This window comes from Cryptotermes secundus, unplaced genomic scaffold (genome assembly GCF_002891405.2).
Source record: "Cryptotermes secundus unplaced genomic scaffold, Csec_1.0 scaffold1764, whole genome shotgun sequence".
Classification (NCBI taxonomy): Eukaryota; Metazoa; Arthropoda; class Insecta; order Blattodea; family Kalotermitidae; genus Cryptotermes; species Cryptotermes secundus.
In genome coordinates, this window is record NW_019742006.1 from 127,739 (window position 1) to 148,728 (window position 20,990).

Genomic DNA, 20,990 nt, shown 5'->3' on the forward strand with positions numbered 1-20,990 from the left:
GTCGATCCACAGAAACAAGGCGAAAAGGACAGGAGTGGCATTTGAGTTTTTATCAGCTGGAGAAATCCGCAGTGGCAGAGCACAGCACTGAATCAAGCCACCAGAAGGGTTCCACGAGACCGAAGTACTAGCCAAAGCATCAGGGTGCATGGACCGACTGGTCAAATAAGCAGTAGAAATAAAATGACATCCGGCCAGGATAAACAGAGAGGAAGGGTCCAAACTCAGCAAGGCATGGAATCCCGGCACAAAAAATTTTAAAGCAACTCCTACTTACATACATACATACATTACGAAAATCCCAAGAGAGAAAGCACGCTAAAAAGAAAACAAAAATAATTGACTACAGGAACACCAGGTTAAGCAGCATGGTGATGGGTTGGAGTCGAGTGGGTGACCACACAGTCTGACACCGCCCACCTACTGTATAGTACACCAATAGGAAGAGGCATCGATTTGACAAACTGGTTCATGAATATCAGCGAAGTATGGCCATTCACTGCATCGACCCTGATGATGGATACGAGATCTCTGAAACGTCGGTTTTTAGTGAAACATTGACACGGCTGATCGCCCGAGAAGATTTTAGCGCATTTGTTGACCGTGAAAGCTTCAAATCATACAAAAGTGATTTTTTCTCTTTGCCACTACGTCCAGACTGGCCTTAGGGCCCACCCAGCATCCTATACAAAGGGTACCGGGTACGTTTACCCTGGGGAATAAAGCGGCAGGAACGGGAAGCTGACCATTCACCTCCACCTGGTGCCGAGATTAAGAATGACGGAGCTCTACCTCTACTTCTCCATGCGTTTTCATGGCGTGGTCCGTAATTAAGCCGAGGCGTAACTTTACCTTGTACTGAACCTTCCTTTCAAAGACGCGCAGTACGTCTCTTGTGGTTGATCATGTCCAGCATAACCTTCTTCCTCGTGGACGGCAACTGAAAGTGGTTCATGAAAAATGCTGTATTAAGAAAGAACGGGAAGCTGAACAGGTCCTGTACCTACTGCATGAAACACAGTTTGATTGATGCTGCCAGAAACAGCATAGCGACCAAACCGATCACAGGTGTGAACTGATCGAAGCTCAGCAGTGTATTGCTGCCCACATCGAGTTGACAATCGACTGCCGATCAGATTTCAGCAAAGTCACACGTGTTTGCGTGACGTCATCAAAAGCCATGTACTGTGTCTGTAGCGTCCAAATGGAGACGCAGCCATCTTGTTTCAGCAGAGCAGAGTGCACAACCTATAGCAAAGGATTTTGCATACGTTAAGCCTATAAAATGGGGAATATAATAAAAATTTGTAGAATGGAGGAATGCAGTAGATGTCTACTTTAATATTTGCCCTCGTCTGTCCAGTATACTATCAAATTAAACTTCAACAGATGTCTCAAAAATATATGCAAGATATGAATAGGCCGAAACCATGTAAAATGCGTATATATTGATAACCGTACATTTTATTCGAACAATTTTTCGATATGGTGAACATTTAATTATACAAATACAATGAAGAAAAAAAGGTAACGGAGGGCAAAGTCCATAGTGATACTTATCAGTAATAGACTTGTGTCCGCGGTGGGAACATACACAAGCGTTGTGAACAATGTATATGGGAAGTCTTTGTATTCCCAACGGCAGCCTCTGGCCCAGAACCGCAGTAGCAGTGTTGTCCAGTTGCCCACTGGACATTCCTCAGTTGGCCTGTAGCTTAACCGAGGGGCGTCAAGATCTGGAGCGACTGTTATGTACTGTTGGGTGCATATGAATTCTGTGAGGACGACGCCCTGCTCTGACTCACGCGAATGGAACACACCCTCTGCAGTTGTGGAGGCCACTGATAGGGGAGAAAGCCAGCGACTCTCATAAGCCCAAAACAGAACATTGCATGCGTGGTTACAAAACAGAGGGGAAAGTATTTATTCGACTCCGCAGTACACAGAATCTTCTTCATTATTTCTGTGCTGTGTGCCTATCATTTATCGCGGATACAAATTTACCTTTGATAATCCTAGTAATCAGTTCATATATTAGGCAGCTGTGCTTAATTAGTTAAGCACTACCATGAAGACATGGGGAGTGGAGGTCTAGCCCCACTTTTCTTGGCCTCGGCTCTAGATGGATGTGAGTGGTCAGCTTCACGTCCCGGCCTCTTTAACTTGGCGACTCGCTTCTGTTATCGGAGTGGAGTCTGGGTGGGCCACAAAGTCGGTCTGGATGTTGTGGAGAACAGACAAATTTTGCACTGCTAGAAATCGAACCCGGGCAGTCCAGCTCGTAGCCCGCCGCTATATCGGCTGAGTAATCCCGAAAAAGAATAAATCGTTTTTCTTCATATCTCGCTACATACGATATACACAACTTAAAAAGGAATTCTAATGAAAGTTACAGACATTAATGTCTGTAGACCCTACATGTTCAGATTTCTTTTTGTGACACTCCTCTTCTTAGTCTAGCGAAGTACTGTTTGATTTTCAAGCAAAAGTAGATATTTATTAATGGAACAGATATTTCAGTCGGCGCAGCGGCAAGACTGCTGCGGGCTAGACAGAGGAATCATAGTTCAATTCCCGTCACGAGTAAGATCTTTCTGTTCTCCACACCGTCCAGCCCTGCTCTGGGCCCACCCAGGCTCCTAGCTAATGAATACTGGGGGTGAAGCTAACCCTCTGAATCTAGTGGAGGGATATCTCCATAGCGTGGGGCTTAAGTAAGCAGAGGAGCAACTCTGCCCTTAGTAGGGCTCTGTATGAACCAAAGGGAATCGGAATTCAAACGATGGCGAATACTGTGACGTCAGACTCCGCCGTATTCATTGAATGGTGCTACGAGAAATGAAACTCCTTGACACAGTACCACCATTTTTGTTACTTACATTTGCCCTGTTTGGGCCCTTCTTCAAGTATTTATTGTTACTGCTGTGCCCAGCAACATCTTAAATGTTCCCTTAGTTGCTTATTTTAAGCTGCTGTATCAACCTCTGTGCTTGTGCAGCTCCCAGAGCCCTACAATAGAAGATGTTAGGGAATAATGGGCAAGAAGTGACCGTAGTCAATTTTATGTAGTATTTGCCCGGAACGCCCTGATAATTCTCATGTATTTGTTCATACATACATACATTCTTTCTGTGCTGGAACCTGGGCTTGGTTTACTGTGAACCCTGAAGTTGCATTTGTCACGAGTTTTGTTCGAGTACAGCAGAGAGCGTGCTGTGTTCTGCCACGTTGCAGCTGCGCCAGAAGTCGCTAGGCGAAGCACTGAGGGGGCAATGTGAATATCGCAGGCCTTTGTTTCGAGGAGTGTACTCAATGGATAATTAACGGATTTCATCTGTGAGCCTGGTAACTCGAAGTGGCGACTCCAAACTGTTACCGGGATTTAATTCCTGGAAGAACTTTCTCTCTGCCAACATTGAAACCAGTCCAGCTGCTGGGTGTCGGGGGACATCTTCCTTGGGGGGGTGAAGCGACCAGAGCGTGAAGCTTACTACTGACCTCCACCTAGTGCCGAGGTCAAGAAAGGTGGAGCTTCCACTCCGCATTAATCTTCATAGCTTAGTGCTTAACTAAATAAGCACAGAAACAGCTTTATCTCTACCTTACGACGCGTCTGTGCTTTTCTCATACTCGTGCTTTTTAAAGCAGTGCTAAATAAGTTATGTATATATGCATTAAGCCGGTCACGGTAGCCGAACGGTCTAAGGCATGTACTGTTTTCGCTCGCTCGGAAGCCGGGATCGTGGGTTCGAATCCCACACAAAGCATGGATGTTTGGTATGTGTCCGTGTTGTCCTGTGTTTGGGTAGAGGCCTTGTGACGAGCTGATCACCCGTCCAAGGAGTCCTACCATCTGTAAAATGATCATGAAACTGAAAATAAGAGGCCAGGGCCCAAGGGGTTGTAGAGCAAGTTAAAAAATGCATTTAAGTTAAAAATGTTGCGGAATACCTGTTGAGAAATACTGCATTCAAAGCTGAAAGGTTTGGAAACTTGTCACCTTATCTGTACCATTGCAGCCGCCCTGAAAGAATACACAGCGACAGATATCTCTACAGTCTTCCGGATGAGGGATGACTCAGTTGGGCTGTGATGCAGGGATATACCCTTCTGGAGGGAGGAACTAGCCCTTAGGGACATTTAATTGGTTCTGTAAATATAGGGGCATGAAGATGATACCAGGGGATGAATAAGAGTTACCGATGCGTGAAAGTAGAAAGAAAAATAGCGAAATGGGGTGTTAGTATTCTTGCAGCACATTTACTGCGTACAACATAAAACTGATTCCTGAAATTTATTTTAGGCTTATAGTCGTAGTATACCATTCTTACCTGAAGAAGGACAGACACAAATATGTACGTCTGTACCGCGGGTTCCTACAGAAGGGTGCCATTTGTCATCTTGCTTTGATTCGCTCGCCGACACTTTTATGTTTACAAAATGGTCGACCGTGCCAAGCATTCGGTTGAGTAAAGATAAGGAACTAAAGAAACTACAAAGAATTCGCTTTTTATGGAGTCGAATCTGCTTTGAAAGTTGGAATAAACATTTGTCTCAAGATCATTTCCCGGCATCCTGCCAACAATGGAGTCTCGATGATACGTAAATAGAAAAAGAAACAAAAGCTAATTGCACCGCGCGCGACAGAGTGGCGCTGAGTTCAGTGTTACTGCATACCAGTTTTATAGGTACAACATTCAGACACTGACAGGTTCAAAAGCGGAATACATTTAAGGAAAATACGCCTTTTCAAATTTAGAATTTAGAATCTAGCAGAGTACTATATTCTGGTATATAATGCCGTGTACTCTGTTGAAAGTCAATCGTCGTTTCAGAGGAACATATCGTCTCCATCTTCAGGGTCTAATAAGTCGAACATAATACCACTCGGCCTGCCACCTGCTTTCACGCTGGTATCTTGCTCGGCTTCGACCCTGAAGATGGAGGCGATATGTTCCTCCGAAACGTCTGTTGATTCTCAACGTTATGTCCCAGGAGATACTGTAGTACTCTTCTTAACCACCGCTATGAGAGCCTCAGATCTACTTAAAATATGGCAGTTCAGTGACCTGGGAAACTAAGCGTAGATGCGAAGTTCTTGAAGCAGCAGCATCTGGCTGAATTAGACGAGGAGCGATTCCATTGGCGGACTTCTGTGAACACGATATTGACCCTTGGGGTTCATAACAGTCGGAAATGTCTTCGCCAGCTGAGCAACTAACAACGCTTCGAGAAAAACTGGAGTGATTTAGTTCAGTCTCTCTCACGATTTTGTATCAAAGATAGAAATACGCAGGAGCAGGGAATGCGCAGTCGGTAGAGAGAGTGGCTACAGACTGGACGGCCGAGGGGTCGGAGTTCGAGTGCCACTAGGGCTAAGAGTTACTCCTCTCCACGTCGTCCAGACCGGTTTTGGGGCCCACCCAGCCTCCTGTCCTATGAGTACTGGGGCTAAAGCGGCCGGGGCCTCAAGCTGACCACTCACTTCCAACTAGCGCCGAGGTCAAGAATACATGGATCTGTACATTCACTCTCCCATAGTCTTCATGGCGTAGTGCTTATATAGTTAAGCACAGGGATAAATTTACTTTTTTAACAAAATACGTAAGGAAACAAGGACTGCGTCCAGTCTTCATTCATTCATCAGTAACTGTCAGACGACAGGTCCACAGTCTCTCCCAAAACAGTTCCTCCACTTGATGCGATCTAGAGATTTCTCCTTCAAATGAGAATATCCTCTTCTGTCCCCAAGGTCATCCAGCATCTTCTTACGTCTTCTGGTTCGCATACGTGGTGTCTCTGTTTTTGGAAAGGGACTATCCAGGAAAAGTGATAATGTGGTAGTTTTTACATTTGCTTTCCACATCGCAGTACAACAGCCGTTCAAACCACTCTGGTCACGCCTGTTGCTATACGAACTTGAACCATTTCGAGCATCATTTGTTCTGTGCTTCAAGTCGCTGCTGATGACGCTGCTTCCGGCATCAGTTTTTGGTTTTTGGTGTCCCTCTTCGTCTGATGCCTACCCTTTGACCTGTCCAGCAAGGGAGGCCCTGCCAGTAGCTACGCTACCGCTGGTATAGCTCTCAGGGTAATTGGCATACTCAAACCCCCTCACCACGATAAGGTGGAGGCACTAGAGAGACTAGTAATCAGACCACTGATTAGTACGTATTATCTCATCCAATGCCTGAGTCATACACTAAATATATATATCTTTGTCAGGTGTATGTACACCTATACATTACATTATAATACATCTATTTTTGTACGACTAACAGTTTTGGAGAAATTGGTAAATTTTGATTTCAGATGCACAAGAAATATGGGCAGTATTAAACAAATACGGATCAAAATTAAAGTCGCCTCATAATTTTAGAGCAGACTACCGAAAAGAAATTTGACCGAAATCTATTACGAGTTTAGAGAGCAGAAACACGTGAGGATGTCCATTGTACCCTGTCTCAGACCGAGCTTCAAGATGGCAGACTGTGCAAGTATTGATCTGCCTCGAGGTCCCTGCCCGCGGGGTACCGTGTGGTTTCTTTGCAGCCTCACCATTGTCTCTGGACCACGCTTCGAACCTGGCATCTCTGAACCAGCTGAATCTACATAGGTCTCGTCTCCTAAGGTTTTCCAATTAAAATTTTGTGCGCATTTCTCACTTCTACTATATAAGTGCATAATAAAACCCATATGGACATATGGTATACAGCTATGGGGCTGTACAAAACCATCAAACACAAAAACAATTCTAAGACTTCAATCCAAATTCTTGCGCCCCGTAACTAAAGCACCTTGGTATGTCTCCAACTTTTTTTTTTGCTAGTGGGGTGGGACTAAGTCCCTTGTACTGCGGCCCCTTCTGGCCTATTGTACCAGCCCCAGATGATAGGTGAGGGTGATTGTGGAGCAGTTGGTGGAATGAAGATTGGCAGGGGAAGCCGAAGTACTCGGAGAAAACCTGCCCCAGCGCCATTATGTCCACCACAAATCCCACTTGACCAGACCCGGGATCGAACCCGGGCCGCCGCGGTGGGAAACCAGCGACTAACCGCTTGAGTTATGGCACTAGTCACCAACTTTACTTTCCGAAATGATCTGCAAATCCCACTTGTCGTAGAAGAAATGCGCAGATTGTCAACACTCTACCATCAAAGCATACTCGGACACAATAACAGAGTACATGTAGAAATTAGCAACTCACCAAATGTCAGAAGAAGATTGAGGAGACAGTGGCCGTGTGACCTACCACAACCCGCAGATGGCGAAAATTAAAACCATCACCACTCCTGTACAGGGCCTGTCAGAGCATCATCAGTGGATGACTTCCCTACTCAAGACACCTACTTAGAACAAATGTACTTATTACTCCATATTATCGAGAATAGATTGTTAATATGCTATTAATAAAATAAAAAAAATATTATCCTAGGCGTGATGTATGTCACGCACCATAAGACGTAACTTTAGCAGGGAGGATAATATTAAAATGCATCTAAAAGAAGTAGAACGAGAGAGTTTGGACTGGATACGGAATGTTGGTGGGCTCATCCGATCACCGTACCGAGCGTGAAGATAGTCTTCCGGCAAGTGACACCGTATAGTTTGGTAGATAGGTATCAACATTTCGGAGAAACCTGCCGTCTTTGTACCTATCTACCAAACTACACGACGTCACACCCCAGAAGACCGTAATGTTCATATTCACCGCCTTAAGAACCTCAGACCTCACGGCAGTGAACCATCGGGTTTAATATGTAATAGGCGAGTAATTTGTTAAACAGCTGAGAGAGACTCAGGTTCTCAAGGAGTTCGGCTCGTGGAGTTAGTTAATAATATATTTTGTGAAGAATGTAAAGTGTGAAGATTCAAACCACGCAGTTGTCACCGTCTTCTGCTCCTTTAGGTCCGTATGTTCTCTTCAGTACCCTCTTCTCAGACACCCTCAATCTGTGTTGCTCCTTCATGCACCAGGAATACCGTATGAGTCCCAATGTAAAGAAACCCTTTGCTGTTCCAGGGAGAAAATCAGTTTTTTTGCAGAACTGATTATGTCATTTAGTTCTGAGGGTAAAGTTATCCATGTGCATAACTAATTAAGCGTTACACCATGAAGACGTATGGGGGAGTGGATGTATATATCCACGTTTTCTTGACCTTGGCACTAGTTGGAGGTGAGTGGTCAGGTTCACGCCCCAGTCGCTTTACCCCCCGAGGAAAGAGTCCCTGGTACCCATTGGATAGGAGCTGGGTGGGCCCAAGATTCGGTCTGTATGCTGTGGAGAAGAGACAATTCTTTACCCTACCGGGACTTGAACTCCGACCCCTCGGTCTACCAGCCCGTGGCCAGTCGTTATACCACCTGAGCTTCTGTAAGCAGAAAGAAGTAAGAACTATATATACTATTAAAATAAAGTTAAAAATTTAATATCTTACATATAATTCTTATTTCCACAAATGCGAATAGATGTAGCAATTATATAACTCCTCATAATCATTTTCCACTTTCATTATTACGGACCCGAAAGGTGGCCCCCGTTTTCTAAGAAGCGGTACGCCACGTATTCATGCCAACACTGTACTAAACTGATAATTCCAATTTCCTGAAGCACATGCGTGTAGAGTTTACACCAGTTGCAACTCCCATTCCCTTCCCAGCGGTCGCTGTTTCATGGTTTCCACGGTGAAGTGCAGAACGAGCGGCAGTCTCGTCACTGACCGGTTCGACGGGCTGGTGGCGCCGTGTAGTGGTCCGACGGGCTCTCCGGACATGCCTTGCATCTAGATCAGTAAAAAAAACTCCGTGAGAGCGAATCCTAAGCGCACGTGACCTTCGAGATCATGGTCCTTCCTTGATCAGTTGATCAAGATACTTAGTCGCATCGTCAGCATCAGAATTATATGTGGAGTAAATGAACGGTAGTGTAGTTGGTTGAGGCACTATGCTACAAGCCCGAAAGTCTCGGGTTCGAGTCCCGATGAGGTGGATTTTTTTTTTTCAATTTACCTAATCCTTCCAGCCGCACTATGGCCCTGGAGTCGACCCAGCCTCTAACAGAAATGAGTACTACAAATCTTCCTGGGAGTAAAGGGTGGCCGGCATATAACGCTGACAAACTCACCGCCATCTGTGAGCCGATTGCCTAAAAAATGTGGAAGCCTCGACGTCTCACAACCCTATGGGCCTTCACGGCCCGTTACAGGGATAGCTTTACCTTTTTGGAGATCGGTCAAGGATGCCCAAGATTTTAAAGTCGTACTCCTGTGTGATACATGCAGTTTCCAACGCGCTGCTTTTTATTTTGCACACCTCACTGACCCTGATCTGATGCAGATTTCTTGATTGGTAATTATCATACTGCAAATATTGTATTGAATAGGGTCAGAAATTGTATTTAAGATAAGATAAATTTATCCCTGTACTTAATTATGTAATTAAGCACTATGCAATGTAGGCAAATGGCGGAGTGGAGACATGGCTCCACCATTCTTGACTTCGGGACCAGATGGAGGCGAGTGGTCACCTTCACGTCTGTACCCCGTTACCCTTTGGACAGGAGGCTATTGGTCGCGGAGGTGGGTCTGGTAAAGAGAGGAATCTCTTGCCCCTTCCGAATACCAAACCCCGGACGTCCAGTATGTAGCCTAGTCGCTATACACAGTGAGCTGTCCCGGCACTCTATTGAAATGCAATTTAGTAAATATTTCACGTATTGAAACATGTTTCCAAATATTCTCCTCAACATCCTGTTCTCAAACACCCTCAGTCTGTGTTCCTCCGTTAATGCTAGAAACCAAGTTCCACACCCATACATAACCACAGGCAAAATTATAGTTTTGTAACGGGGAGCCTCATAACTTGTACTCTTCTCTAAGTATGATTAGAATGAACAAGTCAAGGAGAATGAGATGGGCATGGCATGTAGCACGAATGGGAAAGCCAGAAGGAAGACCAAGGCGTAGGTGGGTGGGCAATGTTAAAATTGATCTTAGAGATAGGATGGGATGGTATGGATTGGATTGATCTGGCTCAGGATAGGGACCAGTGAACATGGTAATGAACATTTGGGTTTCTTAAAATGCAGGGAAATTCTTGAGCATCTGCAGAATTGGCGGCTTCTCCAGAAGGGCTCAGCTCAATGAGTAAGTAAGTAAACTGAAACATGTTTCAGATGAAAGAAAGATGATGCCAGTTTTCTTATTCGACGAGCTGCTTTTGAGATAAGCGGTGATGTGGGATTTTGAGATGCATCTAAAGCAGAGTATACCGACCAGGGGTAAGAGTGGACCAACAGCGAACAAAAGCTCAATTCATCCTGCAACTATGTGACATCCCAGAAAATTGCAATCTTAACATACCGAAATTATCGTAGCCGTTCGGATGGGTAAAGGAGCAGCAGACATATATATGCGGCTCATGCGTTATGCGTTCCGCGCAGAATAAATCTTTTCATCATTGTCTCTAAGGGAAATTAACGAATATTGGTATAACTGCAGTACCTTTGAACGCGCGTTTCCACTGAACTTTGTAACAAGGTGCTAGATAGCAGCTGTGGTCAGTGAAGTCAGCAGTGCGCTCATATTAATATAACCAACATCTGATATCTAGCCCAAGGTCAAATGTACTGTCGGCTTGTAAATAAGATAAAAACATTCGAAGTGTTGATATGCTGTGCCCAACCTGTGGACCGCGAGAAGTAAACCGGCCCGCTGAAAGTTAGGAAAGGAAGATTGTAAAAGGCGATCTCACTTTTTACGAAACAGTCGTTCGTGGAAAACCTGTTGCAAATCGGACCATAATTCCATGTGAGCGTCATAGAGATTATCAGGCTCGTCACCACGGGAAGAGCCCAGTTATTTCGAGGTCTAGACATTTTCAGAACAATATGGTACAGTGTTGAGTTCTCATATCGACGTTATTGAAGTGTGGAGACAGTCAGAGTGAGAGTCAGAATTACTTTACGCCTGGCAGTTTACCGCCAATCGGTTCGTCTTGGTGCCAAGCCCCTTGAGGCTCACGACCAGTGATTCCCCCCACTGAACCATTGCGGGTAATAACCCTTATGCAGTATCCTCTGACGAGGGATGGGTATGTTTCTTGTGAATGTGCTTGGCCTTTGGTCAAGTGTACGTATCACACACACAGCATATTGTTGAAAATTCTTCCTTTTGCAGATTAGTGACTTGAACGGTCGTAAGCTTGAACACCGCCAAGTTTAAGCCTACTTTATTTTCAATGCTTGGCTTCGCCTTGTCGTATACTACGAACTTGAGACGGTCGTACATGACCTTACCGTTATATTGTGACGTGATTACTTAAATACTGTCCTTTGCGCGGTAACGGCTCCATCAGCAATCCCAACAACAGAAGAACTACTGGAAGCGGTGTTTTCTGTGCGGTCCGTGCCTAGGCTATACTGCGAGAGCCTTGGAGGTAACTAGTTCAGTTACTACCATGAGGAGTCGCGAGACAGTCGCCAGCAGGTAAGGACATGAATACAGATGCTGAGGAATCTACATTGTTGGATACGTCACCAGGCAACGACTAGTGAAGACGTAAACTTTACGAATGTATGTGTTGCAGTACAGTGATTTTTAGCGTGTTATACCCGCAAAACCGATATAGTTACAAGTTACAGGAGTCCACTCAGCCTCGTGAGGATAATTGAGGAGCTACTTGAATGGAAAAGCAGCTCCGGTCTAGAAAACCGAAAGTAACGGCCGTGGGGATGCGTTGCGCTGATCACGTCACACTCTCTATCCGCTAAAGTTGTCACTAACTTCGCCGACAATCAGCGGTCGCTCTGTCGGTATAGTTCGCTTGCGGACTAAAGCCACGGAGGTTTCTTTTTCAGGAGTCCAGTAAATCCAGTTAGCAATCCAAACCCAGTGTCTATAGTCACTGACATGTGAACGTATGTGTAGTTTTCATCCTTCCAATCCCACCCATTGTCTATACGACTTTAACCTTTTTTGACTTTGAGACGGATGGGATAAATCGGTGGGAATCCCCGCGTATGCCCTGCAATATACGAAACGGGACTATGGTACGGGCAGTATAACAGTAATGAGTAACGTGCTTATTAGTGGCTTCCTTGTCCAGCAAAAACTGCATTTCCGTGTCGCAGTTGCGTGTTATTTTTTGCATTGTAAGACACGACTGCATGGCGTCTTAATAACATGGCACACACGTGGCTTGGACTTCTGGTAGCACGAAGCCAAAACATTCCGTACTTGCTAATTATCTCTTAAATCACGTTTCTGGTTTATATGAAATTGATACAGAACAGCATCATTAACTGTTATTTTGAGGACTACATGCTTGTCCGCCATCACCCTAACCAACCGCAACCAGTGGAGTCCGTAGGAAATTAATAGTCATCTCCTTTTATCGAACCCGAAGATAAATATCGCGTAGCCAAGAGTCGCCAGTCACGGTAGCCGAGCGGTCTAAGGCACCGACTGTCTTCGCTCGCTCGGAAGCCGGGATCGTGGGTTCGAATCCCACATAAGGCATGGACGTTTGGTGTGTGTATGCGTTTATTCTGTGTTTGTGTTGTCCTGTATTTAGGTATTGGCCTTATGACGAGCTGATCACTCGTCCAAGGAGTCCTACCGTTTGTAAAATCATCATGAAACTGAGAAATGAGCCCTATGCTCCAAAGTGGGTGGGGGGGAGAGAGAGAGAGAATGAATGTGCGTGTGTGCGTGTCCTGAACCGAACGAATTCAGACCACGTCCTCCCATTCCATTTCTATAACCTGGACATCTTCAAATAAAAAAGGTAAAATTGTTCCTGTGCTTAACTAGTTAAGCAGTACGCCATGAAGACGTATGGGGGGGTGGATGTATAGATCAGTATTTTCTTGACTTCGGCACTAGTTAGAGGTGAGTGGTCAGCTTCACACCCCGGCCGCTTTAACCCCGGGAAAGAGCCCCCGGTACCCATTGGATAGGAGGCTGGGTGGGACCGGTAGCCGGTGTGGACAACATTGAGAAGAGAAAATTCTTGAATCGATCGGGTCTTGAACTGCGACCCCTCTGCCGTCCAACCTATATACAGTCGCTATACCGACTGCGCTATTCGGCTCTGTGAAGATCTTTAAATGCTTAAAAATTCAGTTCCTACATCACGGAAAGTACATTGTATTCATTGTAGAGACCAGGTTGTTTTTGAGGTTCGGGGGGGGGGGCCGGAAATCGCTGTTCTGTTTGTCATATGAAACATATAAATACATTCTGTGGGCAAAATGAAGAGTAATATGAAGCAGGTGGTACATATTGTAACCACAGTACTTTAAAGACTTAAGATCAATTTTAATATTATCATCCTTTATAGACTTACGCTTGGTCTTTCAAGATTTCTTGTCTTCACCCGAAGTTTTACACAAAGTTCATATTGAACTATACCAGTAAAAAAGAACAAGCCTAGTGCGGGATCTTCGTTGAGCAGGTGCAGTTATGCAGTTGGTCAGAAACTTTCCTACTTGTTTGAAACCTACAGGTTCATCACCGTGCACATAAAATTCTGCCATTGAAATTTCTTGTGAAACACTTGAGTCCAAATAAAAATGAAGGGGCTAGAGTCACATCGACAAATGTTTTTTTATTATTCCGCTCAGAAGATGTTTCAGCCCAGATAGGCCATCATTGCAGTTATTTTTGAGGGATATACAAATGATGACGGAATACGTATAAAACTGCAATGATAATATAACTGTGTTAGTTGGAGTCCGTTTCACACAAAACCTGTTAGCTAAGATTCATTTTAATATTGTCTCGTGAAGCGATGGGCTCCCCACAGGAGTCTGTTCGTTTCCCGGAATATGTTTGACGTCCAGGCGTCAGAGGACAGGGCGTCTGCAACACGCGTGGCTCACGCACGGAAACTAACCGCATGGGCACTGGTCTCCGGTTGAAATTGAATCACGCAGTTCATTGGGTTTTGGCTCGAAATTAGCATGACCGTGTTCCCTCGGTACAGTTAGGTGATTGTGACCGTTAGAAATAGACCCGCAGCTGCATTTGTCTGAAAACTGTGCGGCCTTTTATTTTATTTTGGATGCCGGAACAGGATGAGAGTGTCATTAATGTTATCGCTGAGTATCTGATGAGACCGATCACAGTGGCCGCGCGGTCTAATACATGAACCGTGTTCGCCCGCTGAAACACTGGGATCGTGAGTTCGAATCCCACTCGAGGCATGAATGTCTCTGTGCGTTTATTCTGTGTGTAGGTAGCGGCCTTGCGACAGGCTGATCCCCCGTCCAAGGCGTCATACCGACTGTGTATAGATTAAGAAACAGAAAAAGTGTTCAAGGTCCGCAAGGGCTGTAGAGACATAGATAAGTATCGGAGGAGAACAAAAATTGTAATCGACAACCCTATTGAACAAGTAAACTCCGTGGCCTGTTGTCTGCAAGCGAACTATACCGACAGAGCGACCGCCGCTTGTCGGCGAAGTTAGTGTCAACTTTTTCAGGTAGAGGGTGTCACGTTGTCAGCGCAACGGATCCCCACGGCCTTAATCTCGGTTTTCTAGACCGGAGCTGCTGTTTCCTTGAAATAGCTCCTCGTTTATCCTCACGAGTCTGAGTGAATCCCATTCCAGACCCACTACTCAGAAAATCTGGTAGCGCCAGGAATCGAACTCCGATCTCTGGATCTGTAGCTAGGAACTCACCACTAGACCACAGAGGTGAGAATACTTTAAATTTCTAGGCTGTGATGCGACATATGAAATGGATGAGGATATAAACCAGATGAAATGAAGGCAGCTCAAGCTGTCTGTGGAAGAGTTTGCAAAACAGTGAAAGGGAAAAGAAGACAAGACGCGCATGCTCAGATCTCACTCCGTTATGACTGCAGCTGTCTCGCTATGCGGCAGCGAGGTGTAGCCTAACGACCAGGGGCTAGATTGCAGGCAGTGGAAGTGCATTTGAGAGTGGGCAAGGGATGTGCAGGACAAGATCATCAAAAATAAAGAAGCCATTAGAAGTTAGTGAAGAACACAGCGAACCCTCGATAATCCAGAATGATTAAAGCCCTGGTATGTTCGAACTGTTGATCTTACGGATTACTGGATTTCAAATAAAAAGTTGGATGTTTTAGTAAAATTATTTCTTCAAAGGCATATTTTAGATATAAACAAAGACCTGAACCTGCAAACGTTCGACTACATGCCGGCCTTGGAGGCAAGTGGTAACCGGCTTTCGGCTTTCACCCAGAGAGAGGCAGCCCCCCCCCTCTAGTTTCATGGGGTGGGGTGAGACTGAGTCCACTTGGTACGTCGGCCACTGTTTGGACTATTGTACCAGCCCCGGATGATAGATGATGTTGAATGTGGAGCAGTCGGTGGAATGAGAATTGGCAAGGGAAACCGAAGTACTTGGATAAAACGTGCCTCAGTGCCATTTTGTCCACAAATACCGCATGACCTGGCCTGGGCTCGAAGTCTGGCCGGCGCGGTGTGGAAGCCGGCGACTAACCGTGTGAGCTATGGCACTGCCAGGCAAGCCTCTTAACACGTAATATCACGTTTCACAAGAATTAATTTTTTTGCAAGTGCATAAAATAATTAGATTATATTTTTGGAGGTCCCTCCAACGTCTGTTGTTTTGATTTGGTGATGATGTGCCAGCTCGGATTTGAGGTTCCACTGTGGTGTATAGATCCCGAACAGTGCACGGAAAATGTGAATAGCGGACGCTACTGAAATAGCCGCGTGCTCCTGCCAGTGCTGTAGCACCCCCCACTAGCCATCCCCTGAACCTGCAGAAACAAGTCCTTTAGGCTGACAGTACTCGGCAGTTCATTGCAATTGTGACTCAGCCGTCGGATAACTGGTAGATGACTCATTTCACTCCTCGTCTGTCTACATGTCACTAAACTTGGGTCTAATGAAAGCTTCCGACACTGTCACGTTTGGGCACTGCCTTGAATTCCGAAGGACGCGAAGGAACAGTGACTAACAAACTACTTTTTTTTTCCTTGGCACTACAGCCCCAGTGGGCCTAGGCCTACCTCCATGAACTTCTCCGTTCACTTCGGGTTTTCTAGAACATACACATACGGTAGGACTCCTTGGGCGGGTGATCAGCTCGTCGCAAGGCCTCTACCTGTACACAAACACAGAAAAACGCACACAAACATCCATGCCCTGAGTGGGATTCGAACCCACGATCCCGGCTTCCGAGCGAGCGAAGACAGTGCATGCCTTAGACCGCTCGCCTACCGTGACCGGCAACAAACTACTTACGTACCTAATTGTAGGATATGACGTTCTCAAAGAGTTCCGTCTTCAGGGATTTAAAGCCGTGTAGTCCGTTGAGAATCAGCCGACGTGTGGCCTACATCTTCAAGGTCGAAGAATAAGCCAAGCAAGAAAGTATCTTCCAGGATATGAAGCGGAGATACGTTTGCTCTGCTTCACAACTCTTCATAACCATCAGAAAATCTTGCTACCTTCTTAATGTTTTTTTTTTTGCTTGGCCTATTCTTCGACTCTGAAAATAGAGGCGACATATCCCTCCAAAACGTTGTTGACTTTCAACGGCTACGTAGCGCTATGTCCCAGAAGACACAAGTCTTTACGTACTGACTCATCATTTACGTAATCTTCCATCTAACTAAAGAACTACCTACAAACAAACAAAACTTAACTAATTAAGTAAACACCTACTTAATAAATATGTACTTAACTAATAATAGTTACTGTTAGACAGTTTACGATATTGTACGTGTGACGAGATGACGGGTCATTTGTTAGCAGTACCAAGTCAGTAGTCAGTGTGCACACAATATTTAGATTTTACGTGTTATTACATGTATCTTTACACGACCTCGTGTCGGTCCAGCCTCAGTACAGCAGATCATGCCCTATCATTAGTAGCTCACGCTACAACGGCAGTGTCATCACTTGAACGGTCGTATGCTTGACTGCCGCCAAATTTAAGCCTCTTATATTTCCTGTGTCGGGCTTCGCCTTGTCAAATTTTGCGAATCTTAGCATTTTCACGATTTTGTATGACTTCTGTTTGTTGTCTACATAATTTTGTTATGTAATCATATATGTATGGAAGTTCGAAAGCCATGTGCAAATCGCGAATCGATGCGCGCCTTGGAAAATTGCCATTGGTGTGGAGAACTTTGTTTTGAAGGCGCTTCAATTTCAGTAGATGCTTGTCTGCAGCAATATTTTACATTGGTATTAGTATTTAGACTATAGAATGACAGGACGATGATAAAAAACTCCGTGACCTTTAGTCCGCAAGCGAACTGTACCGACCGAGCGACCGCCGCTTGTCGGCGAAGTTAGTAACAACTTCAGCGGATAGAGGGTGTCGCGTGGTCAGCGCAACGAATCCCCACGGCCGTTAATTTCGGTTTTCTAGACCGGAGCTGCTATTTCCTTGAAATAGCTCTTTAGTTATCCTCACGAGGCTGAGTGGACCCCGTTCCAGACCCACTGCTTCTCACAAAATCTGGTAGCGCCGGGAATCGAACCCGGAGCTCTGGATCTGTAGCCAGGAACTGTGACCACTAGGCCACAGAGGCGGTCACAGGATGGTGGTGGTGGTGATGATGATGATGATGATGATGATGGCTTTGAAAGTATCAGGGACAAAGCGGTAGTTGCCTAATCAGTGGACTGTCCCTGCATTTTCGTGAAGGGACTGAGGGAACTACGAAAAATATCAGTATAGCCTGTGGCTCAGCCGAAATTCGAACCGCTCAGTGTGTTAATTAACCGAAGTAGTTGGCCACTATTTTGAGCGTTCCTCGCACCACATTTGGGTGTGGGGGGAGGGGGGTGACGTTCAAGTATGTACGTATTATGAATATTAAAGGAACATATTTTATGTTATGTGCCAAATTGTTGTGCGATGAATCAGTTTTGAGGGAAAAGGTAAGATTCAGAGTAAACAGAAGAACAATCAGTGGCCTTACAAGGTCATAATTTGCTTAATTACAACAGTTATATAAATATTAACAAGCTGTTAAACTCAAACAAGTTGACAAATCATGACCGACCCTAACGGTTGGTTGGCCGTTACCATGACGACAGACCGGAAGAGTTGTTGGCGTCCATTCCGCTTCCGTGAACAACGAAACGTCTGGGGTAAGCTGACAATGACACCAGATGCATGTCACACAACACCAGGAAATGTCACATTCTCCGTGAAATTGCCACGAGATGACGTGAAATAGCTACAACTTTTATATAGGGGAGGAGAGAGTAGCTACCCTGTCCGAGATCCCATTCGCGGATAATTGCTGTGCGCTGAAGGTTTCACGGTATTCACGAAGTTCTGTGTTTTGAAAATAAATCGAATCCCGCTTGTTAGGTTCGTCATATCCGTTGATAGTAGGGCTTTGATCCAATTTCCGACGGTATTCACCACGTGGCCTGCTGTTCCTTTCGTACTACTTTTGCAATTAATATTACGTATATACAACACAGTTTTTCCCAGTCTGAACATACCTGCGGCGCAGAGCATTATAATTGTGAATTTGGGGGTACACCAGGCGTGACGAGGAGCCGGGGCCTATAAGCCATTTGAGAATACTGATCTTATATTTGGGATGAAATAATGTGACGAATTTATATATTTTCACAGTAGGAAGCTCGTTAGTAAAATATTATGACGCGACACACATGGAACTGCTTATGCGTCATACCAGTATTGCGGTACATACTCTGTTGTGACGGGAGACAGCTGGGAACAGCGCCTGCATGTTCTGGCAGATGCCTGAAATTGCATTCAGCCCCCTCATATGTATGCTGTCAGTATAGAATTCTTTTCTTTCCTGGAGGATGCCAGGCACGCTGAGTTTTTTTTTATTTTAAAACCAGGAGACACAGAAAATCGTTAGATAACTTCGTTAAAAATGCCTAACCTTAAAACATAGGAAAATTGTGTAAACCTATCTTAGTTAATGCTGAGATACTAAATTTGCACTAAGCCATGGCGCTTGCTTACTTACTCACTCATGGAGCTGAACCCTTCTTGAGGAGCCGCCAATTCTGCAGCTACTCAGAATTTCCCAGAATTTTATGGAACCCAAAGGTTCATTACTGTGTTCACAAGAGCCCTCCACTGGTTCCTATCCTGAGCCATATCAATCCAATCCATCCCATCACATTCTCTAAGATCCGTTTTAAAGATGTCCGCGCTATCTGGAGAAACCTTACGAATGTTATATATATGTAAGACTAGCGATATCTTCCTTTCAGATATTTGCGTGGTAAGGCATGATCTGTGTAGTTGACGAGACGGAATTGTTAGTTTCAGCTGTTTGGAGATGTCACGTTTCATACTGATCTCAAATACTGTGTAAATCTGACGTGACAGAAGCCAGCGAAACATATCGTGCGTAACATGTGAAGTGTTAAAACAGCTCAGTGTATCCCGAAATTAACATTAGAATGCTCCAAGGTCGACCAGTTCCGCCGGCCATTCGCCTGTTCTGTAACCCAACGTAATACTATCCCCTCATTTAGGCTTAGGGTTCTGAAGTGATCTCTTATCTTCGGATTGTGTGTACAGATCTTGACACCTCTTGTTGCATTGGAATCCGTGTTTGTGTGTTGCAGAACTGCGTGGCGCGCGCCTTGTACGATAACATTGCAGAGTCACCGGATGAGCTGGCTTTCAGGAAGGGAGATGTTCTCACAGTGCTGGAGCAGAACACGGGTGGCATAGAGGGATGGTGGCTGTGCTCCCTGCGGGGGAGACAGGTGAGGCTTCTGCCATTTTGTCACTCCTCCCCTTGTACTTTTGCTGTTCCCTTCCTCCGGTTCCTCTTCTCTCCCAGCTCTTGTAATTCTTCATTTCGCTCCGTTCTGTACGTCTGTTTGTCGTGCAGTGAGGTCATCTCCCCTTGCATTTCTTATTTCTTGCTTTTGTTTTTGTTCTCCTGTTCGTTACTTTTTTGTTCTGTTTCGCCTTTTCCCACTTCTCTCCTTTACCCATCTCATCATCATAATCCACGAAGTTGTTAGAGTAGTGAAACACATGGATGAACATGATTCCAAACGCGAGCTAACTCTTCCACTGAATGTTCAGGCCCCCCCCCAAATTAATGTAAAATAAAAAGTAAAGCTATCCCTGTACCAGCCCGTGAAGGCCCATAGGGTTGTGAGACGTTGAGGGTCCCACATTATCTAGACAATCTGCTCAAAGATGGCGGTAAGGTTGTCAGCCTTACTCGCGGGCCGCGCTTTACACCCCAGGAAAATTATTTAATTAATTCCTGGTACTCATTTGTGTTAGAGGCTGAGTAAACCCCACGGCCTAGTGCGGCTGGAAGGATTAGGTCAAGTGAAGAAATCCAATAACCTCATCGGGATTTGAACCCGCGACCTTCCGGCTTGTAGCGTAGCACCTCAACCACTACGCTACCGCGTGCCCCCCTCCAAAATTAATGTACTTACATTAAATTTGACTTCAATCGGAGCAATCCCCCGTTCATGGGGCCCTACCAGCTGTGTCTGTACATTTCATAGCTTTCAGATTAATTTTGAAAAGGAAACAGATCAGAGGGTCTAATACGTCAAGGGGAAAAAAAAAAGAAAGATTACAGCACTAAATTGTATACATGAGCCGGCATATCTTAGTCAGTGTAGTGATGGGCTACAGGCTGGAAGGCTGGGTTTCGATTCCCGGTGGGGGAAGATATTTTTCTCTCCTCCACAGCGTCTAGACCGGCTCGGGGCCCCACCCAGCCTCCTATCCAGTGGGTGTGGCTCCCTCGGGGGTCAAGCGACCAGGGTGTGAAGCTTCATATAGTGCCGAGCTATACCTCTGCTCCATATTACCATCATGGCACAGCACAGGGACAACGTAACCCATTCTTATCTTTTACTGAAGTCTGCATTGATATTATCAGATGGCTTACATTTCGGTCTTCATCTCTTCACTACGGGACCATTCAGACATGAAGTCACTTCACTTCCAGTTATCGCTGAAGTGTTTTTGATGTGT

General features: G+C 45.2%; 1 protein-coding gene across 1 annotated transcript in view; it reads left to right on the forward strand.

Annotated features, from left to right (window-relative positions):
* Window positions 1-20,990, forward strand: part of LOC111873005 (breast cancer anti-estrogen resistance protein 1) — a 75,573-nt gene that overhangs the window by 36,656 nt on the left and 17,927 nt on the right. The window contains exon 2 of the mRNA XM_023867359.2: window positions 19,601-19,744. Coding sequence (XP_023723127.1) covers window positions 19,601-19,744 — 144 coding nt within the window. The remainder of the gene's footprint in view (window positions 1-19,600; window positions 19,745-20,990) is intronic.